At 41.7% G+C, this 27374-nt stretch overlaps 1 protein-coding gene across 3 annotated transcripts in view; it reads right to left on the bottom strand.

Moving 5' to 3' along the window:
* The window catches only part of dok4 (docking protein 4), a 152607-nt gene that overhangs the window by 12178 nt on the left and 113055 nt on the right, over positions 1-27374 (bottom strand). For all 3 annotated transcript variants that reach the window (XM_049561939.1, XM_049561931.1, XM_049561923.1), the window contains 4 exons: positions 5553-5660; positions 4635-4749; positions 3886-4005; positions 1324-1513 (listed from right to left, as the gene is read on the bottom strand). In XM_049561939.1, the coding sequence (XP_049417896.1) occupies positions 1324-1513; positions 3886-4005; positions 4635-4749; positions 5553-5660 (533 nt within the window). The remainder of the gene's footprint in view (positions 1-1323; positions 1514-3885; positions 4006-4634; positions 4750-5552; positions 5661-27374) is intronic.

Below are 27374 nucleotides of genomic sequence, written 5' to 3' on the forward strand. Positions count from 1 at the left end.
CAAGCATTGCAGGGAATAATGGAAAATATGGTCCTGTGGAGAGGAAGGTTTTATGTAGATGTATGGTTATTTGAGTGAGTTGGGTTAATCTACATTTTACCAGCAGGTAGGTGCAAGTATAAAGCAAAAATTCAATTTTAGGTTCATTTCAGAAATGTGGAACTCCACGCAGAAAAGCTTGACTCGTTTTTACAAAAAGAAATTAAAAAATGGATAAATTAAATAAGATTTTTGTGGCAATTGAGACCTCATAAAGTCAAATTTAAGACTATTAAATGACTTTAAAGATCTGATATTTACAACATTGAATATAAGACTTTTTAAGAACCTGCAGACGCCCTGTCATCAGTTTCAGTAAAGTGCTGCGACCTGCTGTCTGCCACCACTTCCCCACGAGTCCAAGACGCAGTGACTATGCCAGATGACAACACCAAAACTGTCCAATGAATGAGGTACCTGTCAGTCCGTATGATTTCATGCTGATAACTCTTAATTTGTTTGCAAAAACTCAGTAAACAGGGAACTCAGAGTCATATTCCACTTGATCCAACTCTTCATCACACAGTCTACACCATGTAAATGACCAAAAGAACAAGTGCCCTTCTGCACAGCATCAGATGACCTCGCAGTTTGGTGGCTGTGACTGAGGCGCTCTGATCATCAATTCAAGAGCCATTAACAGCAAACTTACTCATTTAAAATGGTCTGTTTCTATTAAGTTGTACTTAATGCACATTACTGTGTCTGTATTGCGAGGCCAGTAATAAATGTTAGCTTAATGAAATTAAATGGCAGTAAAGGAGCTAATAATGAATATATTACAAATGAGACACAGTGTTTGAGAGTGATGCAGTACAGCAGAGCCGCAGACAGAGGGCTCTCTTGCTACTTTGGATTGTTTCAGAGTCACACTCACACACATACACACACACACACCATTATCTGCATGCTGACCCAATCATAGCTCGTCAGGTTTTATCAAAGAGGAGGAGATAAGGAGGTCCGACCCAGCATTGATTCATCGTCTAATCTATTCAATCAATCTCTTCAGAGAGGGAGAGACAGAGGGAGAGAGGGGTATCCTTGGACTGACCGTAAGCGGACTGACAACTACACACACACACACTTTGGTTGTGAGTTACAATAAAGCATTTCATCTTAAATACACACTGCTATAACAAAGGATGCGTCGTCCCTTACATGATGCTAATCTTACATGTGTGTGGCATCCCATGATGTATGTGACCTGTGTGTATCAGCCATCAAACATCTCCCCTCTCCCTCCCTCCCTCCTTCCAGCAGCCATCCCATTTCCCGTCTCACCGTCCAGCCTCGAAAGTGAAGCGAGTAGCATCACGTCCGTAGCGCCGCAGGGAGCAGAGCGGCCAGGTGACCAGCTTGGTGCGTGGGTTGTGAATGTCCCACAGGTAAATGTTCTCGTGGGTGATCTGCATCATGCACTCGCCGTAGATGTCCAGGTTGGGACAGGGGAGGAGGAACACGTTGAAGCGCTCTGAAGGAGATAAAGGAAGAGCAGCAACAATGTCAGGGACGTACTGTCAGTGGAGTCTGAACTGCTTTAGGTATTTCACCGACATGTTTCCAGTTTCTTAGTTTAATAGCTAAGAGCAGAGCTGTTATTAAGGCAATGCATTATTTGTACATGACATTTCAGCAATAAGGCAATCCACGGTGCTTTAAATCAGACATAAAGGCAATAAGAGAAGAAACATGAGGCAATATAAAAAGACAAACATGATTTAAAACAGAAATAAACAGAACAAGAAAAATTAAACAGGAAAAGTAAAATAGAAAATATAAATTAGCCTAAATACAATGAGACAATGAAACCAGGAAAAAAAAGTGGTGCACAATTAAAGTGCAGTGTATGTGATATGAACAAATAGTCCTAAATTGAATTGAATAAAAAGCAGTTGCAAACTGATCTGTGTGGCTGAGAGTTGAGATAACCTGAAGTAACCTCAGGTGTTCTGGGGACTTTGTCTGAATATTTGAATATTACTCTGAGAGGTCTGGATCGCTCATGACGGAGCAACAATTCAGAAAAGTACTTTGGCCCTGAACCATTCAGTGCTGCTTTTAAAGCTGCTCAAATCAGTATTTCTACTTTGACAATTGGTCACATGACTGTGTGTATTGTGAAAAGTAGGTGACAACAACATCAAATTTAGCCCTCATGAGGCTTTGACAGAGTTTCTGCAACTCAGTGGATGCTCACAGGACGCAATACTGAGCGCTCACCAAATTACTGTTAGTTTAGGAAGAACAGCAAACACAAAACAAAACAGGATCTCAAGGTACAGCCAGGGGAGGAGGGTGTCTGGTTTGGTGATCTCAGTATTGTGTCTCTGCTTTTGCAGACGATGTGGTTCTGTTGGCTTCATCGCACCGTGACCTCCAGTATGCACTGGGGTGGTTTGCAGCCGAGTGTGAATCAGTCGGGATGAGAGTCAGCTCCTCCAAATCTGAGGCCATGGGCCAGACCCCCTCCAGGCTGGAAGTGAGTTGCTGCCCTAACAGAATGAGTTTGAGTATCGGGGTCTTGTTCAGGAGTGAAAGTAGAATGGAGCGTGAGATGGATCGGCAGTTTGGCACAGCGTCTGCAGTGATGTGGGCACTGTGCCGGACCTTTGTGGTGAAGAGGGAGCTGAGCCAGAAGGCAAAGCTTTTGATTTACTGGTCCATCTACGTCCCAACCCTCACCTATAGTCATGAGCTCTGGGTAGTGACAGAAAGAATGAGATCACGGATACAAGCAGCTGAAATGAGTTTCCTCCGTGGGCTTTCTGGGCTCAGCCTTAGAGATAAGGTGAGAAGCTCAGACATCCGGAGGAAGCTCAGAGTAGAGCCGCTGCTCTGAGGTGGTTCGGGCATCTGATCAGGATCTTCCTAGGCGCCTCCCTTTGGAGGTGTTTCGGGCACGTCCAACTGGTAGGACCCAGAACATGCTGGAGGGATTACATATCTCATCTAGCCTGAGAACGCCTTGGAGTACCCCAGGAGTAGCTGGAAAGCGTTGCTGGGGACAGGGACGTCTGGAATGCCTTACTCGGCCTGCTGTCCCCGTGACCCAGCTTCGGATAAGCGGTTGAAAATGGATGGATGGATGGATGGATACAGCAACCGCCTATTTAGCTTTGACTATGGACGGAAAACCAAACAAAAATGTGTCATGTTGTTTAGAGGAATATATAAACATATAATTTAGAGCATATAAAATATGTAAATTTAAAAACCATAGCTTTCAGAAATTGTTTCCAGCGATTCAAACGTTTTTTAAAAAGCTGCATAAAGAAAAAAACCCACATCATCATCTTCCTCTTTTTTTCTGTCCAAACAAACTGCAGCTTTTGTCACTGCCAGCTTCATTTGACCAGGGGAGGATGTTACAGACAGACAGACCTCTACTCTGGGGCGTCGGTGGCTTAGTGGTAGAGCAGGCGCCCCATGTACAAGGCTGTTGCCGCAGCGGCCCGGGTTCGACTCCAGCCTGTGGCCCTTTGCTGCATGTCCTTCCCTGTCTCTCTCCCCCCTTCACGCTTAAGCTGTCCTATCAATTAAAGGCTGAAACGCCCAAAAAAATATCTTTAAAAAAAAAAAAAAAAAAAAAAAAAGACAGACCTCTACTCTATTAAACACATTTTCATTTCACCTGCCAGTTTGAGCTTCAGCAGCAGCAATGAGAATATGATCCCTCACTGGCTTCCCACCCACCAACACTATCAGTTGTGTTTGACGGACAGTCAGTCTGAATCTGGAGGCCCTGAACTAATCCACAGATCTGCAGTGGGGGCAGCAGAAGTTTGAACTGCATGTTGAGATTTAATCTTTTACTCTGTATGTTTTATTCTCTGTGTGATTTACCTGTGTGTTCACACTGTACTCCTGCAGCCAGGAGGTCGGGCTCTCCCATGCTGATGTCATTGAGCCGTGTGCCAAGACACTCAATCGACAGCGTCTTAAACCAGTCCTCTGCCTCCAGCTCTGTAGAGAGAGAGAGAGAGAGAGATCACGTCAACTAGAATCAAGATCATTCTTGTAATGAAGACGTTAAATGGTGAAATGATGAAGTCTCCTCAACTGGCAGATATTCTGAGACTAATGATGAACACTGAAAACAGTTTTATCTCACTCAGTTGTATTGTCATGAATCAGCCTTGCTGGGTGCAAACAGTTACTACTGTTCAAGGCCAGAGGCTGTTGAAACTGGTGATGTGCTTTACATTCTAAAACCAGCCACCAATGATTTGACCAGCTGAGTTGTAGGTGACACCATCAGCCGGCTTACGTTGAGCTCAGACCAGCCAGTTCACACTGCGGCAACTTTTCTCTTCGTTCTAAAAGAGTTTGGTCTAGTCATGAATCATTGGTCTGAACTGGGCTAAAAATTTCCTTCTTGATGTTGGAATTAGTGTTTGACATTAAAAAAAATCTCATCTCAGTTGTGTGCTGGAACAGTTTCTTTCTGAACAACAGCTGAGTGGACTGACTGTGTTCAAGTTCCTGAAGTCTTAACATCACAGTGAGGTTGTCAAGTGTGTTTCCACCATGCGGGTGTGTTTTACAGTGTGGGGGGGTAAGTTTACGGACAAGTGTGTGTGTCCATACATTACCTGATTCACAGGTGAAGGTGCGCGAGGTGTCGTCTGTAAACACAATGGCCACTGCCTGTCTCTTGGTATCTCGAGGCAACCGCGTGACATTCTTGACGTTGCTAATCTCTGTCACCTAGGCAACAGGTAGAAGATAAAATGGTTAACAAAGTGGAAATCAGAGCTGATTAACTTACTCGTTTGATCTATGTGACGCCTATGTTCAAACTGAAATAATGACTTGAATAGAGGTTCAGTGGATAATCAGATTTGCTGGAGGAGTTACTTTGTCTTGAATATATCCCAAAATATACAGCTTATTTTAAACTATACATTCATCAGCATGCTGTGAGGCTGAAAATGGTAAATCATAGTTTTATTACAGTGTGAGGAGTTATTTTCAGCATCCAGTATTCTGTCAGTAATGATGATTGACAAGGTTAGGTGACTTGCAGTTGAAGCACTTCCAAGGGTTAGCCAGTTCATTGGATTGTATGAAATAACACTACTGTTCTGTACAAAACAGAAACCTTCAGTCAGACTTCTTAAATGTTCTGCAGTTGTGCAGTACAGTAAATGTACAGGGGAAAAGATAAAGACAAATAGAGCAAAGTCACTCTACAACTTCACTTTAAGTCCGCTGGTGTGTTGAAGGACGATAAATGAAGGAGTGTGAAAGTAGGAGGTCAAGTGAAGGGGAGGTGATGATGATGAAGAATGAAAGATGAGTGAGTTCTGAGAGAGAAACGGAGTGAGGAGAAGAAGAGAAGAAGAAGGAGGATTGTTGATTCTCGCTGAGCTCAGAAGCACAAGAATCAGACTTTAATGTGAAGGCTGACTGCTTTCATCCCTGTCAGTGTGTCTGTCAGCTCTTTAGCTTTGGTTTTCTCCTGCTGAACAGAGTATACCTGTCACACACACACACACACACACACACACCTTAGGAAAGGCTCTGATGTAGGCAGACTTCTCATCAGGGTATTTCTCCAGACGTCGAGGTCCTTTGCTGGATGACTTCTTGAACACCAGCCAGCAACGCCGATAGATCTGTAATATAAACGCACGCACAGAGATCCACTTTTATTTTTGTCAGAAACAGCGAGTTGATCAAAACCCAAACCTTTTGTGACAGATCAAAAGTAAGTACTGTACATCAACACACACACACACACACACACACACACACACACACACTCATGATTTAAAGAAAAAATATGTTTTGTTGCAGCTTTTGTCGTCTTGTTTTTGTAGTTTGAGCCATCAGTTATTCCAGCTGTAATAATACTGTACTCATCAGAAACTTCACCAAGATTTCAGAATGTGGTGAAAGTGCTAAAAACAGGTCCAACAGGTTAACAAGCATGAGCCGTCAGACAGTCAAACAGCTTGTAAACAAGGTGACAGTTGTGCAGCTCAAAACACAAGCATGAGGAAAACTTCTTCATCAGTTTGACAAAGCATCATTGTAATAGTTCTGTGACGCAGTGAATAACCACTGCTCAGGAAACTGTCCATTCTTAGTTATATAATGACCACAAACTCAGCTAAGTTTGTAACATAGCTGGTGCAACAGCCTGCAGAGCAACAAAGAGTTTTCAAGTGCCACTATGTTCATCACTAGGGGTGGGCAAATACAGCCCTGAAATAATATCACAATATTTCAGGAATTACGACAAAATAAGTGATATAGTTTTACAGTTTTTCTTCAAATATTCAGTAAAAACTAAAATAATCTCTCATTTCTTTAGTTTGTGAACAACAACAGTAACTTAGAGTGAGATTCAGATTCTGTATAAAATATTAATAGTTCAACAAAATAAAATCTACCACAAATTACACATTTAAACAGCTCCCAAAAACAAAAAATGTCCCCTGGGTTCTATATATATATAAATCAACAGGTGATTTCCTTCTTTTAGTAAAATCCTAAATGACTGAGCTGGACCTTTATGCTCTGCCATTTCTCCTCTAATCATCATGCTGTAACCTGTGACAGGCTGTTATGATACCACAACTATCACACATTCACAGATATGGAGTTTTTTCACGTAGATTTACATTACCAAAGGTTTATGACAAAGTCACGTGATGCACGGGGAGAGAGGAGAGGGAGAGACGCTGTGCTGCTGCCAGAGGAGCTGCTGAATGAGTTCCCTCTGTGCGGTAAGTCACTAAAAGAGTCTGAGAAGTGCGGGGCTGTTCATAAAACATTCAGGACGCCACAGTTTATTCCACACTATTGAAGCTGCTCTTCTTTTTGGAACCACTGTGGAGCCATGCTAATCCCACAGGTCCTGAACCACAGGTGTTACATTTGGTGTGATTCTAGGCTGTGCCAGATGAAAGATGACAATCGCAAAAGAAACCTGGCGATATCTTTGGTGGTGGTTCTAAAACAGTGGCACAGTGAGAGAGGTTCAGGGATGGCCACCTACGTCTACCAACCAACCAACAGAAATGCAGCATGAAATGACGCATTGGAGCTAAACCCAAAGAAACAAACAGATAGCAGCTCGCCATGGAGGCAAAACACGCTAAAAATGTGTGGGATTCCAGCAAAGAGGAAAACTTTGTCAAGTTGTGGCAGCAGGAGCCTTGCCTGTATGATGTGTCCTCCAGCTCTGACCATGATCACGTCAAGAAGGACGAAGCATGGAAGGAAACAGAGGCAGAGTTACAGCTGCCAGGTGAGCAACCACACAGACACACCGCAGTATATAGCGCCCACAAAACTTGAGGTGACCCTCTATGTTGTGCTTCCCAGTTGGAGAACAGTAACCTGTGCAGCATCCTTGTGCACTCAGTATCGGAAAGTATTGTATTGTACGTCGTAGCCTGTGATTCAGTAGGTGCTGTCATTGTACAGTCTGTATGCTTAAGTCTCACAGTCTGTAGGAGGCTTTGGCTAATCAAACAGGCCAGAAATCCTAAAAAGCTTTATCTATACAGCTATCAAAGGAAAAATATGCCATCTGATAGTCTGATGATGGAATGGTTTTCATTTGCTTCACTTTTGATCTCTTTATCTCCTCTCTGCCTCTACGACTTGCTAGGTGCTTCCAAAATGTTCCCTGAGAAGACCTGAAAAGAAAGAGATGTCCTGGCTTTGGGTTTTATGTGAAGGTGGAGAAGGCAACCCGATGAAACACTGTCCAGCAAAGAAAAAGTGACTTTATTAAAACACGGTGTGTCCTCTAGCTGCACTGCATCTTGGTCTGTGATGACCTAAAAGAAACACTAAAAAACAAACTGAGCTCAGAGGTGCAGAAATGAAATGCAACCTTTTAAATCAGCAGTAAATCTAATGCAAGTTTTGGGTTGGAGTGAAGGTATTCACACAGGGTTAATCTGCAAGGCAGGACTTCTCATAATGTCGTAAAGATGTAAGTATATGTGATAGGCATAAAAAATAAATGGGCTAATGCATTTTCAGCATGGAAGCTGACAGATTTGGATATTTCCAGAGCTGTTCAGTTAATAAGATGTGACACTTCTGATAAATAATTCTGTTGCTGGAGCAGTGACTCATCCTATATGCAGTGCATGAAAAGACGGAGGGGTGTTAAAGAGGAAATGTAAATAATACAGCAATAATAACGCCTCACGTTTCATCCCTCTCCTTCTAATGTTTTCTCCATCTAGTGTCTGAAACGATCTTATTTTTGAAGCCACATTTTTTTACATTTGAAAACTACTCAGAGCACACACTTTAAAAATTAATGGCCTGCTAAGAAATAATATCAAGACATTTAAGTTGAACTGAAGGGCAAATGTGTGATGAAGAAGGAAAACAGCTGACCGTTACTCAAAACGCCCGCGTATCCATTTAAGTCTACTGCCGATGCAGCACTTCAAGGTTACACCAGCACCATGCCCAGTGTAACAACATCATTTCCTCGCCCTTTAATGTGAGCGAACCCCTCTGGACTAACAGTAACTCCAAACTGTTTCGCATCAGTTTCATCTTTGAAGATGTGAGAAGGGAGCAATTAGCACTTTCTATCTTCCCCCTCCCTGCCACCCCCTCCTCTCTTTAACTTCACTTAGCACTCCTTACAGCTAGTTCGTCTGCTGAGAGATGATTACTTCAAACACAGGATGGTGAAGCGATACAGGAAAAGGAAAGATGAAGGGGAGGCGGGAGATGGACGATGTGGAGGTTGGGCTAGAAGAGATAGTGGACATGAAAGCAGAAAGGATGTACCAGAGTAAAATAAAAACTATGGCTTCCACTAGATATGACTAAAAAACAATCGGACACATATTTTGGCCCAAAAACGTTCTTCTTCACTGTGCCCAACACCAGCCCAAAACAAACCAAGAATGAAACACAAATTCCTGCCGGGTGAAATGTTTCAACTTGAGCAAAAAATCTGTGAGATGTAAAAGCCTACTGGTGTTGAGATTCTCCCGACATCATCAGGAATCGGAAATAGAGGAGACTTACTGTCACCCTTTGTGGACACCCAGATTTCTACAGTCAATGAGAGACAAAACCAAAACAAACAGGGCTTGGAGAAAAGTGAGCGAAGCTACAGGACTACACATTAAGTCCTGAAAATATGTACTTGTTGCTTGATTCTAGTTATCGGCTGCACTTTGCTATGAACCAAGTCAGCATTAATGTAAGCATTAGCAGCCTTCTCCAGTTAGTTCATACAACCGTTGGCACAACCTGCACTCCAGTGGCCACATTCGCGCATGTGCATTTTCTAATTTCCTTCTTATCTTGCTATGTTAGGGACGTTCCCGGGCACAGTGTGGAGGTGAGGATGGTACTGTATAAAAAGTTAGCCACCAGGGGCGCCCAGTATCTCAGTGGGTAGAGCAGGCGTCTCATGTACAAAGGCAATGTCCTTGCTGTAGCTGCCATGGGTCTGATCCCAGCCTCCTCTCTCCCTCCCTCTGTCATGCTTAATACTGTCCTGTAAAATAAAGGCAAAAGCCAAAAAAAGTTAGCGACCAGGTGCCATACCATAAGCGGCACACATCCACGAGGAAGCTGTGAAAATCGTGGACACAGTGCCGAAAAAAATCAATATAGCTAGTAGGGGCGTCAGTTTTGATTAATTTTGCTTTCAGTAGTCCAATACCCATTGCTGGTACTGATTTTTAAGGGAAAAAAAAAAGATGCATAATGATTGAGTACAAGCGGCATTTCCTTTTAGTCTGGCGCTGCACTGACTCAGTGAGCTTAAGCATCCCATTTCAAAGTGTTCTCCATTTAGAGGTGGTGAAATCTTTATGTTTTGTGCTGTAGATGTCTTACCTTTGATTTCACTTTCCACTGGCTTTGCTGACAGGCAGCCGGTTATCTGCGTTAACATGTGGAAACATAATGCCAACTGCCTACCCTACGGTCTCCACCGCTGGACTAACATTGACCTTGGCTGCTCTGCACCGCACCTGGGTTGCGTGGAAGCTGGCTAGCAGTGCTGCTCATTCATCATTATGGCTGGTAATGCTGTCCCGGTTGCGGGGCGGATTTGCTGTGGAAACACGACCACTCTCCAGTCTCTTCCCAAGTCACCCTGGTGAGTAAGCGGCTTTATTTTGAGTCGGAAAACCTCTCCAACTTTGTTAATTATGTTAGCACCACTAGCCGTACTAACACTGCTAACAGTGCTAGCAGTGCTAACAATGATAACAAAGTTAACAATGGGTTTTTGGGGCGACCTGGGACCCACGGTGGGTACAATCGACTAACGATAACTGTTGACATCCATGATGGCAAGGCAAAACACCAAGCAGACAATGCTCGTTCCAAAACAAGAGTGAATCTGGGGTTGGTTTTCACTTCCACTGCCGACATTGGTGGAGAGGATGAAGAGAGACGTAGAGTTAGCCTGTTTTCTGGTGGACAGGTAGGTGCCAGCTGTTAGCTTAGTTAGCTCGCTAAAATATCTGCTTTAACAAATGTAATGTTACAACAGTAGCTTGCAGTGTGAAGTGTAAATGTTACAAACAGTAATTGATAATTCCTGTATAATGCACCTTTAATACGTAGTAACATTTAAATGTAAAACACTTGCAACTCGCAAAATGAATAACATCATTAACGGTTTTCAACCTCACACTGTTCATGTTATTGTTAGGATGGAGACATAGTGACTATAGCAAGCTTAATTAGCTGTTTGGGTGTGGTAAGAATCACAAATAAGCTGTAATTGCATCACACACACACACACACACACACACACGCGCACACACATGGACAAAGAGACAGAGAGAGAAAGGCATTACACTTAGCAGCTGTAGTAAATTGACTTACAATTAAAAAGTCCATTAAATTTTGTCAAATGAAATACAGAGAGGCTGAGGGGAGGGAGGAGGAGACCGAGAACAGAACGCCAACAACAGCAAGAGATAATGAAGCAATAATGAAGGAAGGAAGAACGAATACAAGACACTGTGTACTGGTACAAGACTGCAGAGGAGAGCAGGAGGGGGTTGAGCCTGAGAGGACGAAGAGATGACAGAGAAGAAGATGTGGTCAGAGTAGAGACACAGTGGAAATGAACGTCTCTCAGCCCTGATGTTTTACTTTATAATACTGGGTGTCAGTACAGCAACACAATATGTGAAATAAAAATGTTTAATTCATTCATTACAAATGTCTGCAATTACAAAGTCAAAATACCTTTTGTAGGTAATAGAAGAAACAGAAATTCTGCTGTGGATAATATGTGTATGGAAAGTGGTTAACTTAATTTAGCGCCTGCAAGACATGAAATATTCATCAGGCTGAAGTGTGAAATGATTTTGATCTTGTTTTGTTAAAATACAAACATGCTGTGAAATTTGTCACTGTGTTCTGAACTCTGGTTTTCAGGAGAATTTACTGTTGTGTCACATTTTGTTTTGTGTTTCTGTTTTGCTTTGACCTGAACCTGAAAATAACCAAATCTTAATTTTTCAAACTCGGTTAAATTAAGTTCTTTAAAACAAGAAAATTATGTAATAATGTGATCTCATCCCTGCTCGTCATATTTTTAAGGCAACAAAAGTACTTGGTTATGGACATGGGAGTACTGCCGAATGCCCCAAAGGAAGGAGTCCAAGCACTTAGGGAGCCCCTAACCCAAAGCCTCTGTGTGAAGTCGCTGTTTTTAACTTCGCACTTCTTTTAAAAGAGCTCAGTCATCATGTCAACAACAGAGCCCCAAACGCTCATAAAAAAAAAAAACAGCCTAAACATCATCTAACATAAAAAATAATGGATGTAGCCACCATGACTGAATAATTAGTTTGTAATTTAAAAACTTGACATTTCAGCACGCTGTCATCAACGCCATCAACCATCAGGTCAGTAAAATGACCCTGGCCCAAGGCCAATGTGCAAAACTCACAAGTGCTGCTAATATAAACATGTGAGGCAGACTGCTTCCTGATTAGCAAAGTCAGAATGTCTCACAAGAAGTCAGGGGCACCTAAAAGAAAAGTTAGGGTATAGAGGGAACAAGAAAAGGTAAATCAGGCACAGCTACATTGAAGACACAGGTATCATATTAAACCAGATGACCTAAGGCATCCATTGACACCAAACATGTTAAGCTATCATGTCAGAAAGCAAACCAATTAAAGCAAAAAAAAACCAAAAAAAAAAAACCCTACATTTTGGCAAGGGAATAAGGAACATTCATTGCTTTTTTTCAAAATAGTGTATTTAAATATTTCTGCATGCTGGGGTCCCTGAACAGTCTTTAAATTGCATAGATTGGGTATGACTGTAAAACTGAGCATTTACAGCCATACACATTCTTTACACTGTTTGAGTTCTGCACAAAATTTGACCAATATTTGATTCAAAGAGCGTTAACATTGAATGAATAAATCAAGAAGGAAAAAAAAGCTTTGATCTTATGATTTAATACCATGCAGTCATTTCTTCAATCAATGTTTGATTTCACTTTCCTGTAATTATTCAGTGGAGGTCATTTTTTTGGCCCAGGACACATGTGACTGCTTTTCAAAATAAGAAAATAAGGTCTTCACACAGTAAATACAAAATATACACATGGAAATATGATTAATTGGTTTATATTTGCAGGAGGTATAACATTTGCATAGTGATACTTATTGTTTTTTTAACATGAAGGTCTGTGAAGACTGACTGAATTCTAGAGCCAGCCTCTAGTGGCCATTAGAGGAACTGCAGTTTTTGGCACTTGCGTAATGTCTCTATTTATAAGCTCCGGAGAGTGTCACTTGCTAAACATTGATTTTAAAGTCTCAGCCTGGGAGTGAGACCAGGCTGAGACTTTAAATGTAACTACAGTTCAGTTATGTGAATTCTAATGACTCCAGTTCCACCTGATGTAATATGCAGCCATTAACACAGATGAAAATACCCAGTTTGTTTTTGAGGTCCCAAAGACTAGCTCCAAAAGACATTTTCCATCACACAACCATTATAAAAGAAACCTTTTTAAAGCTGCTGAGATTCACAAACACCTCATATGACTCTGTATTAAACTAATTTGACCTGATGTGTCCAAACCCAGTGTGGAAAGTCTACAGAGAAACCATATTATTAAAATATTTTCATGCCATTCATGTGAGCCAGCAGGACGTCAGCTGGCTCGACCAGAGGAAGTCTTTAACACGCCGTGAAATAGATAGATCTATTAGCAACTTCATCAAGGAGATTTTTTACATGATCAGTGAATCATAAAAGAAAAGTAAAACATAGCCTCTATAAAAAGTGCTCATGGTGAGATCTTTAGATTATGGACATGGAGGGGGGGGGGCAATCAAACTCAGGCGAAGACTAGCAAACATCTGCAGGTGCACTGAGACACAGTGGGCTCTGAAAATCATTTTAAATATAAAAATGGAACATATAAAGACAGAGTAAAAGAGAGTGGACTAAAAAACCCGGTCAGGTAATTTACTTCTGACTGGCTGCTGTTCCCTATGACAGCAATACGTCATCTCCCACTCCCCTTGTAACCACCCACCTCCTTATGCTGCCATGGCAACCAAACCATCCCGCCGCCACAGCATCACAATCCTGCTGAGTGTGCATTTTCTCATCCACCCCTCTGACATGGACAAAGGGAGGGGTGTGTTTGTGTGTGTGCTTAAAGTCCAACTGATATCACAACAGCCTTCTCGTTTTTGCATTAAAAATCACATCAAAGAGATTTTTCAGTTTGCTGTCACCAGTTAAATTACTGAAACAAAGAAAAAAGTACTTGGAGACGTACCACAAAAACGCTCCTTTTAAGTGCTGCTGAGAAATATGAAAACCAAACTTGTGCTGCAAACTGAGAGACAGACAGACAGAAGTTTTGTTTGCAGCAGTCCTGATAAATAAAAGACCTGCAAGTGTTGATATTTACAAGTTTTAAGCGGGTGTGAATGTGCTGCAGCTGATTAGCCTGCAAACTTACATTAGCACAATGTCATACCTGCTGCAATGACTTCTATCCAAGCAAGGGCTTAAAACTGAAGCCAACACCGACTTACCAAAAACTGCAGTTCCTCTAACGACCACTTGAGGCTGGCTCTAAGAGCAAATTAACCCCCAAAGACCACGGTGTTGAAATGCCAAACCTTCCAGCAGAAATAAACATGTTTACAGCCTGGTACAAAAACAGTTTTGGCCTCTATAGCTAATTTTCCTGTTCATACAGATATCACTCAAGCTTATTTCTTGTGGCTGGTAAAGTGATGTTGATGTTACTGTAGGAGAATTTAACATGCACCTGCTCTTAAATCCTAGTGTTTCCTCACATTGTCTTCCTCTGCAGCAGAGAGAGGACGCCCATGGTTGAGGAGGATTGTGTGGGATGTGAATCAGTCGCTGTAAAGAAGTGGAAAATGTGCCAGCTGGTGATGTATGATACTGCTGGGCTCATGCTGTTGATTCTGACGTGTGAAATCACAAACATGGTGTAAAGTGCGTCTTCTGGTACGTTGGCTGAGCTCTGAATGAACTTCACTGTTCACCTGGACAGGTGCCACCCGACGAGTCATCACAAGCAGAAATGTGGAGATTCACTGTTTCTGAAATGCTGTGTGTCCTGAAGACATACATGTATTACATCATGCCTGTAAAATATGGCCACAGACATGAAACTGATGACCACATGTCTCTGGACATTACACCTGCTGTGTGCAACATATGGTGCTTTAAAAATTCAACAAAGCACAACACATTCAGGGCAACCAGCGAGCGGACAACCATTTGACCATTTAAAGACATTAAAATAGAGTGTTGCTGGACTGAGTCCTAAAATTAAGTTAGTATTTTAGCATGACATGTTGTTTTGTTTTGAAGTCAGTGGGTTTTTGGTTAGATGCCTGAATTAAGGTCTGTGGTTGACGAAGCTTGAGAGACTTTCAAGTTTTGTTCTATGACATAGAATATGTCAGTAAATGCCCTACTCTTGAACTTTGAAGCCTTTATGTGTCTTCAAAGAATTGCTAGCAAGTGGTTAAATGAGACTATAGAACATGGCCTTACAGCCTGGAAGTCCATTCTCACTGAGGGCGAATATCCGCGCGGATTATTCTCGCGGAAAAATATAAAAGTTGATTTCATGGGTTCTTATGGAAGTTTGCACACTGGGGCGGAACTTTTGTGCGGTGCAAAAAGTTTCCGCCCAGATTTTGACCCACCGCGGAATTCGCCGGCGGAACTACACAGCTGGGCCAATGAAATTGTTTGTTTATTGTTTGTTTATAGGCAGGACAGTATGGGAGAAAGGTTGATAATTTCACAGCACCCCGTCCTTTTTGGTAAAAGACGGGATGATTTTATGAACAATGAATTAAAGGACAACGTCTGGCAGTCCATTGTCCAGCTTGGTGGCTGCGGTGAGAGTCCACCTGTGTGGTTTTTGATTTCTTTTATTCTGACCCAGGCCAGCACTCACTTTTTCTTTTGTTTAACTGCAAAAGGATGTTTATTGATCATGCAGAAGAACTCACCATGGTAGAAGACAGTATAATTGCAATGTCGGCAACACTCGCCAGCATAGACGTATCAATTCAATTCAATCTTATTTATAAAGCCCAATATCACAAATCACAATTTACCTCGGAGGGCTTTACAGCGTACGACATCCCTCTGTTCTTGGACCCTCACGGTGATTAAAGAAAAGCCCCCCCAAAAAACCCTTTAACTGGGATTAAAAAAAATAAATTAAAAAAATCAGTGTCTTGAAAGGTTGTCACATTCCATAAAGAAAGATTGGGCCACAGACTAACTTCTGGTTAGGTGCTTTCCTCTAGTACATTTTGATGGTAGTTTGTGTAGCAGACAAAAGCACCCCCCTCCTCATCAGCACTGTGGCTGCCAATCACACAGGAGATCGGGGTTCAATTCCCAGACAGAGAGGCAAGCTGCACAGACAAGTACGACCTATTCCTATCTGATTAGACACATCTATTCCAAGCAGGACAATCAGCTTTGGGCACGGCGGATCAATCTGCTGTTGCAGTGCCTCGGGGAATGCTGCGTCCCTCTCTACCTGATGTCCCCAGAGGCATCATTAAAGATTGATCTGATCTTATCTTACCTGCTTCAGTAAGCTTTAGGCTGCCACCTCTGCTGCACCGTCCCCACACCTGCACACTAACGGCAGCATATGAGTCCTTTCAGCAACAGTGGCTCTGTGATAGTCGAGCTGCTATTTTTGGAAATGACTTTGGCCTGCTCCTCGCATAGAAAGCAAGGTCAGTGCTAACAGCAACCAAGATAATGATTTTGAGTGATCATCTGGGATCCTCACTTATCAATGTGGTGGTGGAAAATGCATTCAGAGTCATTTCAATATACCCCATAACTATTCCATCAAATGTGGTCGGCTATAATGTGCTGCACATCACTGAGTTACTCCTAATGCACTGCTGACAGAGTCATCATCAGTCTGCACAGGAAAATGAGGAAAGCGCTGCATCATGGGATTTGGGTGATCACTGATGTGTTGATAAGTATATTTGCATCAGAAAATGTGACAGAAACAGCATGGGAACTGCTAATGGAAAAGGTATTTTAATTTATCTGTTGACTGTATCAAGTCACAAAATTACAAAACATATGATCTTTAAAATATTAATTTAAAGGGCCAGTTCACCCAAATTACAAAATAAAAAGAAAAAGAACGCACATTCCACAATCACTTATCTACTGAGAGTTTTGCATAGTTTTTAGAGATTCCATTTGTGGTGCTCTTAACATAGGTGTACATGTAGATTTGGTTGGGGATAGTACATGGGAAGGGGTGCATCTTAGTAGGGGGAGTAAAGTAGGAATAAAAGAGCATGATGGGAGGGATATGTAAGTATATTTTAAAGGTTTCAAACATAGCAGAAATAAAAACATTGTCACTGGATATAACTAATATTAGTCAATTAATATAGTTTAATTTCAAGCGCATCCATCCATTTTCATCTGATGCCAGGTCACAGGGGCAGCAGGCCAAGCAAAGCACCCCAGACGTCCCTCTCCCCAGCAACACTTTCCAGCTCCTCCTAGGGGACCCCAAGGCGTTCCCAGGCCAGATGAGACATGTAATCCCTCCAGTGTGTTCTGGGTCTGCCACAGGGCCTCCAACCAGTGGGACGTGCCCGGAACATTACCAACGGGAGGTGCCCAGGAGGATCCTGATCAGATACCCGAACCACCTCAACTGACCCCTTTCGACGTGAAGGAGCAGCGGCTCTACTCCGAGCTCCCTCCAGATGTCCGGGCTCCTTACCCTATCTCTAAGGCTGAGCTCAGACACCCCACGGAGGAATCTCATTTTCTGTATCCGTGATCTCATTCTTTCGGTTACTACCCAGAGCTCATGACCATAGATGAGGGTTGGGATATAGATGGACCAGTAAATCGAAAGCTTCGCCTTCCAGCTCAGCTCTCTCATCACCACGACGGACCGGTATAGCCCCTGCATCACTGCCGACGCTGCGCCAAACCGCTGATCCATCTCATGCTCCATTCTACCCTCACTCATGAACAAGACCCCGAGATACTTCAACTCCCTTGCTTGAGGAACTAACTCTCGGTTGTAAGCTAATTTATGATTATTGCTCAGACATGTCATTTTATCAGAAAAAGTTATCATCCAAAAGCGAATTTGTATATTATGTCTTTTTTTAAAGATGTATTTCACTGCTGGAAAGATGATCTTTTCATAAAGCTGGGCTGTATATACAGAAGACGGATGTAAATACTTTTGAAATTGGTGCCACATGATGAGAGAAAACAGAGGTAAAGGGCTGTGGCAATTGTTTTGTTGCTCGAGAGGTATTTATCAGAATGCTCTGCACCATACCGGACCGATAAACGCTTCTGCTGGTGGGCAACGTAATGTGAGCTTGTCCATCTTGACACAAAAAAACAATATGGCGACTGGCTGGTAACAAACAATCTCAAATTACAGCTATACAGTGTGATAAAATATGTGTCTGAAGACATTTTAGGCAAGAAATAGTCAGTGCAGTAACTGAATCTTGATATTATTTTTTATTTTTTTATGTAATCAGCACTGCCTAGTTTTAGTTTGGTCTTTGAGTTGATGACTCTGTCAGCAGAGGCCTACTCTTTGTGTCCTTGGTGCTGGTACAATCTGTAGTTCGAGCAACAGCCCTAGAGGCAGCAAAAAAGGACTGGACATCACGCCCTGGTTTGACATATTATGGTCTTATGAAGTTGACATAACTAACATTTTAGAAGAAAGAAATATTTGTATGTATGTCCAACAAGCTAGAGGGCACTGTCACTGGGACTAAAACATAAGTTGTTTTGGGCCAACTGATTGTGTTGTTTGTCTTGGGAGGACAGTCTTGTTGATGTATGTGGCTATGTATATCTGCATGCAGATGATTATATAATACTTAATAAAATATAAAAAACTTTTATTGAGCATCCAGAAGTGCAGCATGTACAGGCTGGAAGTTGTTGAGAGGACATAGGTGGACAAATGAACTAGTTTGGGAAGTGTGTGTGTGGGAGGGAGAAGGCCTAAAGCACAGAGGTGCTGACAACCCACTGTGCATGACATCTAAATTTTATAATACGTGTATAATGATTTTCCAATCATTTCTTACTGCCGGTTAGTGTGTGTGTGTGTGTGTGTGTGTGTGTGTGTGTGTGTGTGTGTGTGTGTGTGTGTGTGTCTGTGGGCTCTTAATGCTGTGGGGTCGTAACTTCCTCGCATCTCATGAGTCCATCTTTTTCTCCACACAAACTTCCACTTGCTGAGCTGACAGAGTTTTACGGTGCATTAACTGTCCATGCCTGATGGAAAATAAATACAAGTACAGGCCGCAACAACACTCTGCATAAGGGCGCTGTAACTATTTGACACGTGTGCTCAAACTAGGGCTGCACCTCACTAGGAATTTTCCTCGTCGACCAAAAGTCGTCATTTAGGTCCATTAGTCGACTGGTCTCCTGCATGTTTCTGATATGAATGTAATTATTAAATGATATATTTTGGTGGTTTGAGTTGAAGGTGTGTGAAAGAATAGTATCAGTAACATTGTTAACACTGTGCTACATTACAGAGAAATACAAAACCGTACTAATGAACCTTCATTAATATAGGCCTATATTTTATCTCCAAGTGCACGTCACACACTGAGCGAGCCGCCTGTTAATGACGCTGTGGGCTAATGGGCATGTAGCTACTTCCATGTTTCAGATGATACGTCATGTTTGTAGTCGACCAATGAAGATGAGTTTACATATCACCTTGGGTTCGTCCTTCACCTTCTCAAAATGATCCCACACTTTGGATTTCCTGCCCGACATGTTATTAACTAGCCTGTGGAATAACCGCAGGTACCAGCCCTGGAGATTAACCCGACTCCTGTCTGACTGCTGAGTGTGGACACTTCCTGTGTCTGTCCTTTCAAATTAAACTCCAACATGGTCCAGTCATATAGGTTTGGATTTATTTTGACATGGCGCAGCTCCTAACAGAGTTTCACTTTTTTTTTCTGTGACTAAGCGACCAATGAAATCTTACCGACTATTAACCTTGGTCGACTCTTAGGGGGCAGCCCTGGCTCAAACTAGCATCCCTCTTCACAGTTCATTTAAACATGTATCAGTTGACATGTATCCTATACAAAACTTCTATATCTTTATGAGAGACAGTAAACCTGCGCTGCATCCAGCAGAATCCTGATGATAATTATAGATAATAAAAGGTCACCTGCTTGATTTGTTTCTTCCTGGCATGAATCCTAAGGTTCCTAAGGTTCTGTGATTCTCTGATTGGACTCTTCGTACAGTTATGGCAAGATCAGACCACATGGCGCTGTATCAAGATGAAAATGGCAGTGATGATGATGAGAGTTGTTTTATTCTCTGTAGTGTGTCCTAATGGAAAATAAGTGATTCTGAATCTTATTCAAAGATCAGACAGCATGATATCAGAGCAATAACAGCCCGACTCGTCAGCAGTGGGCTGTTGGGAACAATAATGAGCATTGGGTGTGACAATTGCTTTTTTTAATCTTGTCTGGTGTATCATAGACACTACATCTGGGACATATCGTGGCGTCCTGACAGAGAGACAAGCAAATACGATTTTTTGCCTTCTTTTGACGAAGTGCAGAGAGAAACAGACCATTAAAAAGACCTATATTAGAGACATCTGGCTTTATATGTATATTTTATCACATTTAAGTTGGACATTTTCTTGTCTTTTGAATTTCCCAAATTATCTTCTGTATCACAGACCCCAACAATGTTTTTTGACTGCCCCTAATTAGTGATCATTCTATATTTATTATGTGAGACTTTGCAATTATTTGAATAGCAGCTTTTATTTGATAACTTACTGATATTTTAGAACAAACATTGAACTAGGAAGATGAAACTGTATTCTTACAGCGCACCGTAATAAAGTCTAAAGCTACATGTGTCCAGACTGAGCGACCTGAATTTGCCTCTTGATAAAAAGGCACAGTCTCTAAAAACAGAGAAAAGGATCACCAGAAGAGGAGAAGCAGCAGCAGCGGCGTGTTCGGCAGGAGCGGAGGAGGATATTGTGTGTGGAGGAGCAGGGAGGTCAAAGCGCCGGCAGCCAGAGCAGTGCTGAGAGGAGAGGTGAAGCTGAATGCCAGATCAGGGAGCTCAGACTCGATAGTGCAGGCTAACCTATTAGTCCCAGAGGGATGCTTACATAATGATGCCTTCAAGGCATATAAAACACATTTCCAGGTTCTTTGGACTGAATAGAGACCTGGATGTGGCAGGCTGAGTGAGAGACTGGATAATCGTGTACTTTAATTTCATTATTTCTTTTAGATCACAGACTGACGCAAACACCAGTTTTTGTGTGCAGTATCCAAAGTAGTGATATTAGTCTGGATTTTCTAAATGTCTTGATTTGATAATTAACACTAAGCCTACTGAAGCCAAACTTATTAATATTCTTATATTAAAAATTCTTTAAATGACTGTGTAAACTGAAAGGTGTCGCTTGTAGTAATTATTTTAGCATTTAGTATTTTAGCATCTTCTGGCTCATTGTTTAGCTATTTAATAAATAAATAAATGAATTGGCAAAAAAAAATAATAATAATAAAAAATAAATTGCAACTAGCTGCTGAACATAGTGGAGCACTGAGCATCTCAAGAGTGTGGTCGACTTAAGTGTGACACTTAAGGCTTCATTTTTCCTTAGCTGAGGGACTTACATAATTGCACAAAATGCCTTAAAAGGTTTCCTTAGTGTAGGAAAAACATTCACTCATTTACTGCATTGAAAGAGATTTTACAGCAGTAAAAGTTTCCATGCAGATTGTTTAATTGCTTGGACTCACACTTGTGATACCTGTTACCGTCTCACAAAGTTGGCTTAGAGTTAGATGGTGGAAAAAATAGCAGAAGGAAAGAAGACAAGAAAACTGTATTGGTCAGAAGAGAAAGAGATTATACTTCCGGAGGAACGCAGTCATAGAAAGCACAAACTACAAAGTAAATTTGATCCCCGAATACTAGAAAACAGAAAATTGCAGGAAGAAGCAAATGTAAATTTTTACCATTTCCCTCAAGGTGTTCTTGAGATATCGCATTCATGAGAATAAGATGGACGTGCAGACATTGCGCAAAAAGAATACCTCCTGCCACAGCTATCGCTGGCATGTGTCCTGCTACTTGCTGAAGCCAGCGGCATATTTATGTTTCACTGATGTTCATGTTCTGACTCATTGTGGTTAATTAGTAGCAAAACGTTTCTTTCGTGTAATTGATATACCATAAAACTCTCAATTTGATGCCACTGTTAAGTACCTATCATTATTCTGTGTTACAGATATTATAAACCACACGTCTATCCACCATATCCACTAGGATTGGCAACTGCATCATGTTTGGAAACATATGCTTTATCTGAAGCAGAGAAACTGCTGCATTTTCTTACTGGGCCGGTTGTGCACAGCCAGACTACAGTTGTTCAACAAAATTGTCAAATTTTCCATAAATTTGTCTGTTCTTTAAGGTGACCTTCAAGGATTCATTTCTTGCTTTCTACCATAGAAGCGTACACACTTGATAATAAGGCTGATGAAGGGATACAGACTCAAATTTGTTCCTTCAGCGAGCTAATTAGTGGAAATTGAATTCCAAGAACATACAGTTGATGAGAATACTCATTCAGGGATGTGTCAATCAGATCTGAAGCAGAAAGATTAACACCCTGAAGGCTGTCATCACTGGAACGAACTAGTGCTAACCCAATATCACCTTCAAAATAACCCATCCAAATTGTGGACACATCAGTAAAAAAACTGTCTCCAGCCAATTCTGCCAAAGCTGCCACACATGTCTCTGCAGCCTTCACATCAACCCCCCTTATTCTGTACTTCTGCAGACAGCTGAAGGGATTCTAATGGACACACTCTCCGGTGTGCACGATTGTGAAACTCATCTTATTGTCTTACAGGTATCTGTGCAGGATAAGCGGAGATCAGAGCAGGCGTCTGAAGTGATATATCCTGCGTGTTAGCTGAGCTCTCACCTACGCATGTGTCGTCTCGAAGTTTACTCAGGCCTCAGGCAACGTCACATTTAATACCAACTGTGAGACTCTTCCGGGACTCAAGGGCACCACAGAAGGTGTTTTGTCCTTTATTAATCTATGTGAATAATTTACAGTTTGTTTGTTTTTACAAACAACATATATCTGCAGAGGAGCCAAATCTAAAAGGTGTTAAAGATAAGCGTTGGAAACATAAAGTATAGCTGCTTTATTCAGGGTGCTGTAGTCTCTCCAGAATCTGCCGCTGCTGTAAATGACGTCCATGAACTACTTGAACGCTGGTATCGCGCATTAAGTACCGCTCTCTCCATATTCAAATACACACCAGTGTAAGGAGCGTTGAGCCTACTAATCTCCAAGTTTGGAGTGCGTCCAACACTTCAGTGTGTGGATGCATTTGAAGGATGAAAAATGTATTTTACTGCTACATGCAGAAAGTGGGGGGAAAACTACACACGCATTTGTTTCCCTGCACCCATAAGGCACAGCTGAGCATATGAACAGATGGTACACACACACATCCCACATATGCTTTTAGACTATTAACCATCGGAGTGCACTGACTGCATGCTTAATCAGTGGGAGGTTGGTTAAGGGGGGTGTGGGGGTTTGAAACCCTCGTCCAACGCCCAGAGGCTGATCAATATCAATCTCATCAATACAACAGTTCATTATGCTCAGAGGGCTGTGGCAACACCAAAGCAGGAAACATTGTGTAGGAACATAAGGGCTCTGTGGGCACATCAGTGCATGCGAGGTTAGTTTAAATCAGTGTGCTCTGGGATTTTGCGTGTCTGGGGCTTTTTCCTTTGGCTTTGTTGTTCCTGTTGAGATAAATTAAGCATGACTTCAGTAGAGTATCTACTCAGCCTTGAGGAGGACCTCAGCTGTGCAAGTCCTCTCTGCCCTAAGGATGCACATAACTCTGTTTTTACCTCTCTTTGTACTCATGCCCTCCTCTCTACCCTGTGTCTCGCCTGGGTTTTCAACTGCTCTGTGTTAACTCAGTAACTGAAACTGGTCACCCTCCAGAGTATCATTAAGACTGATGCCATCCTGAACTTGAACGTATCAGCAATTCAGACACAAAAGCGAGGAAAGCAAGACTTTTTCTCCGTCTTAAAACTGCACTAATAAATATTTTTATATCAACAATGGATAAAATGACTATGTACAGGGTGTCTACAGGTATCAGAGAGTTAAATTTAATGCTTTTGAGACCCATTGAAGACACCTTTTAACCAAATTTAGGTAAGATTTTTGGACAAATCATGTTTTACTTACTACATTTTGCCAAGAGGTAAGTGCAAGTATGAAGTAAAATGACAATATTATAGTGTTTTAAACATCAGTAACATTAGAAATGTGGACTTTTACATAGAAAGGCTTCACTCAATTTCACAAAAAGGAATTAAAGAATGGATAAATCAAAGAAGATAAAATGTTGGGAGTAGTTAAGACCTGTGCACCATACCTGAGCCTGCATATCTTAAGCTAAGAATCTCTTGCAGTAGCATAATAGTAACCTTAATTAGCCTATACAACTATATATTTAAGCCTTGGACTGTTAATTAGCCAGATAAGGTTGAGTTGTTTTGATTTAGCTAATGCTCACCATCACAATGTGGATGGACTGTTGGGTATTATTGTATAACCTCACTGATGTTAGTGCTCTGGGACTCTGCAACATAAGTTAAGCTTCTCAGTCAAAGTGCCAACTAACTTAAGATGATTGTTAGCCCCTGAAAGTTCTATTGTCTTTATGTTAGGTAAATATTAACATGGCTAATGCTGGGTTCAAATGGAATCAGAAAGATGGTTGATGGCAGACGAAACACAGCTTTTGGACAGCCAGGGAAAACAAATAGTCCGACAGAACAGGAGGATGTTACAACAAAACATGCGTGACAACATGTGGCCATGTGTAATCATTCTAGTAATGTCTTGTAATTGTCCAGATTGCCCATGTTTTCTTCTTGTGTGAGGAAGGTACGTAACATCTGGTTGTATATTCTGTTGTGGAGGAAGGCAGAAAGTAAAATTAATTTAACTCAGGACGGCAGTGCTGTCGTTCGTTACTGTCGCCAGTATTCTCTGCCCTCCTCACCTACTAAAATGATTTTTGGTTTCCAGTCTACCAGCTAAACGCAGCATAATATGGTTATTACCAGGATGTAATTAAACAATTTGCCTCTGGACTTGTTTGGAACAAGTGACTAACTCATCAGACTATGGTGAAGACACTTAGCTAACACATGCACACATGAGGCTGTTTATATGGCAATGTCATAATGACAAAATTGCATCAGTAAATGCAAAAAGGGTGGCAACGTGTGTGATAATTTACTTAACTTTAATTATGGCATGTAAATTAAATGCTCATTACCTGGTTCCAAGAATTAGAGGAGAGTGAGGGACTGCTTTTAAAGCAGATTGAGGCAGTTGGGATTTTCTTTTTAAAGCTCCTTTTTCACTGCACAACCCACTAACACCTGCTTACATCTGGCTTTTGTACGTAATGGGAAAGGTTACAATCGGCATTTACAACCAGGTCAAATGACTGCAGTAGTCATGGGTATTTATCTGCTCCGGCTCTGATCAGCCATGATGGAAATGAAACAACCAGGTGAACGTGCTAATTTTAGCCCCTTTATCAGGGAGATGCAATGATGTGCCACCACAAAATACCACTGGTCTCTGCCAAAGCAGCGCTAAAACATCATTCAAAATTAGCAAAAGTCTGAAAGAGACTGAATAAGTAAAAGATAAATAAAGGGGAGTAACCACTGTCATATTTTCATTGGCCTTCATGCTGCTTTCTACTGTTTACTAACCTGTTGTGGGCCTGTCTGTGATGTCTAACATGACACACCAGTAAAAAACAAGTAAAAAACAAACAAAAGAAAAGTATATTCCTCTGCTGCAGAGCTATGTACACAGCTCTAGTCTACTGCCGATGGGAAAGGAGTGTATGGCCTACTTTTAGCAGGTTTCCAGTGCTTAAAACACCTGTGTAAATGCACTAATTTTGGTGTGGAAGGGGTATTATTGTCCTGAACTGATGTCCCCCCACACATTATTTTCTCAGCAGTAAGATTTAATAACTCTAGGGTGAGTTTTTCCCAAAATCCTCATGCTAAAATCAACCCTAAATCAAGTTGAGCGTGGCCCTGGACCCACCTCAGAGGTTTGCATCTATGTCACCTTTTTTTACTCTGATGACTTGGCACATCTGTTCAGCTCATAGTTTTGGTCTCATTGCCCATTACTGTTTTTGTTCAGTCGCATCAACCTCCGCTGCTGTTTTCAATGATAAACCCTGGCAAAGCCCCTCTAACCACACTACCCACCCAGCACCAAACAGTAGACAGACACAATTAGCGACGAGGGGTGTAATGATCCATCAATCTGGAACGATGTATCAATGCAATGATCAACAATCCAGTATCATCGATGCAAACATCAAACATTGATTTTTATTGTCATCTTTAGGATGCCCTTTTATTTTGAAAGTCTGTGTCACTGTCAAACAGTGGCAGGCAGATGGTAAGCAGCCAAAGAATCAATGTGATATCGTATCGTGATGAAACTGGTGATTTACACCCCTATTAGAGACTAGCTGGTGAACACAGTGGAGCATTTAGAAACTAAAGCACCAGATGTTTCCCTCAGGTATGAACCCATACCAGAGGTAGAAAAAGAAAGTGAATATTGAACTTAATGTGAAGCAAATAAAACAGAATCACTGACTTGTTTTAATAATGTAAAATCAGGAATGAGCTTTTATGCAGAGCACACCAGCTACATTCCACTGCTCCAAACGATCTCTGCTTCACACTACACATCACAAAGTATAGGCCGACTGTTAACAAAACAGGGAGGAGATGGATTACGACAGCAAATGAAAAAAGGCCAAAAGAGAAAGAGAGAAAGATGACACAGAAAGAATGCAGTGGAAGGACACAGATAATGAGGCAGAAAAGGAAGAATGAGATGTGAAGAATCAGTGCTCTGGGCAGAAAACCGCAGAGGGAGAAAAAGAAGACACAGAGCAATTAAATGACGAGGACAGTGTGAGAAAGAGAGGAAAAATAAGACCGGGACAGAAAACGAGAGCAGTTAGTGTTCAAAACAAAACACGGAAAGATTCCCAAAGAGGGGAAGGGAGAGAATGTGAAAGCTAAATTTGCTTTGGTCCAGTTAATTCTACAACCAGCTCAAATGATCTGAATGAGTTCATAATAGTTTTTTTGTGGATTATTTAAAATGACGCTGGTCAGGCTGATCAATACCACCTTTATGCTCATATGTTGCCTGCGTGTGTAGCACATTTCATGGGCTCCAGTTTGATTAACTGAAATGGCAGATAAAAATGTGCGAATAAAGAACAGCAGACAGATTCTTATACCTTGACATGTCCCTCGATGGCGTGATGGAGAAATGAAAACAATCATTCTCATTACAGCCAGACAGTTTCTGATCCAAAGTCTGGGCCAGTTGAGGACACACAGTACGAGGAGACACAGGGGAACTCAGAAAGTAGGACTATGGCCTCACAAGCGCAGGGATGCAGCACAGCAGTGTGTCCCAGAGCTGGATAAGCAGTCCATGACTTCATGAAGAACAAAGCTCCCGGCTGTGGTCTGCAACGTTGCCTCAAAGCAGAGGTGACATTTCTCTTCTTGTTTCAGCTCTTTCAGCAACTTTCAGACTCTCACAAATAAGAGTTAGCAAGTCAACGAATGTCATTTGT

The sequence above is a fragment of the Epinephelus fuscoguttatus genome, linkage group LG2 (assembly GCF_011397635.1).
Source record: "Epinephelus fuscoguttatus linkage group LG2, E.fuscoguttatus.final_Chr_v1".
NCBI classification, from domain to species: Eukaryota; Metazoa; Chordata; class Actinopteri; order Perciformes; family Serranidae; genus Epinephelus; species Epinephelus fuscoguttatus.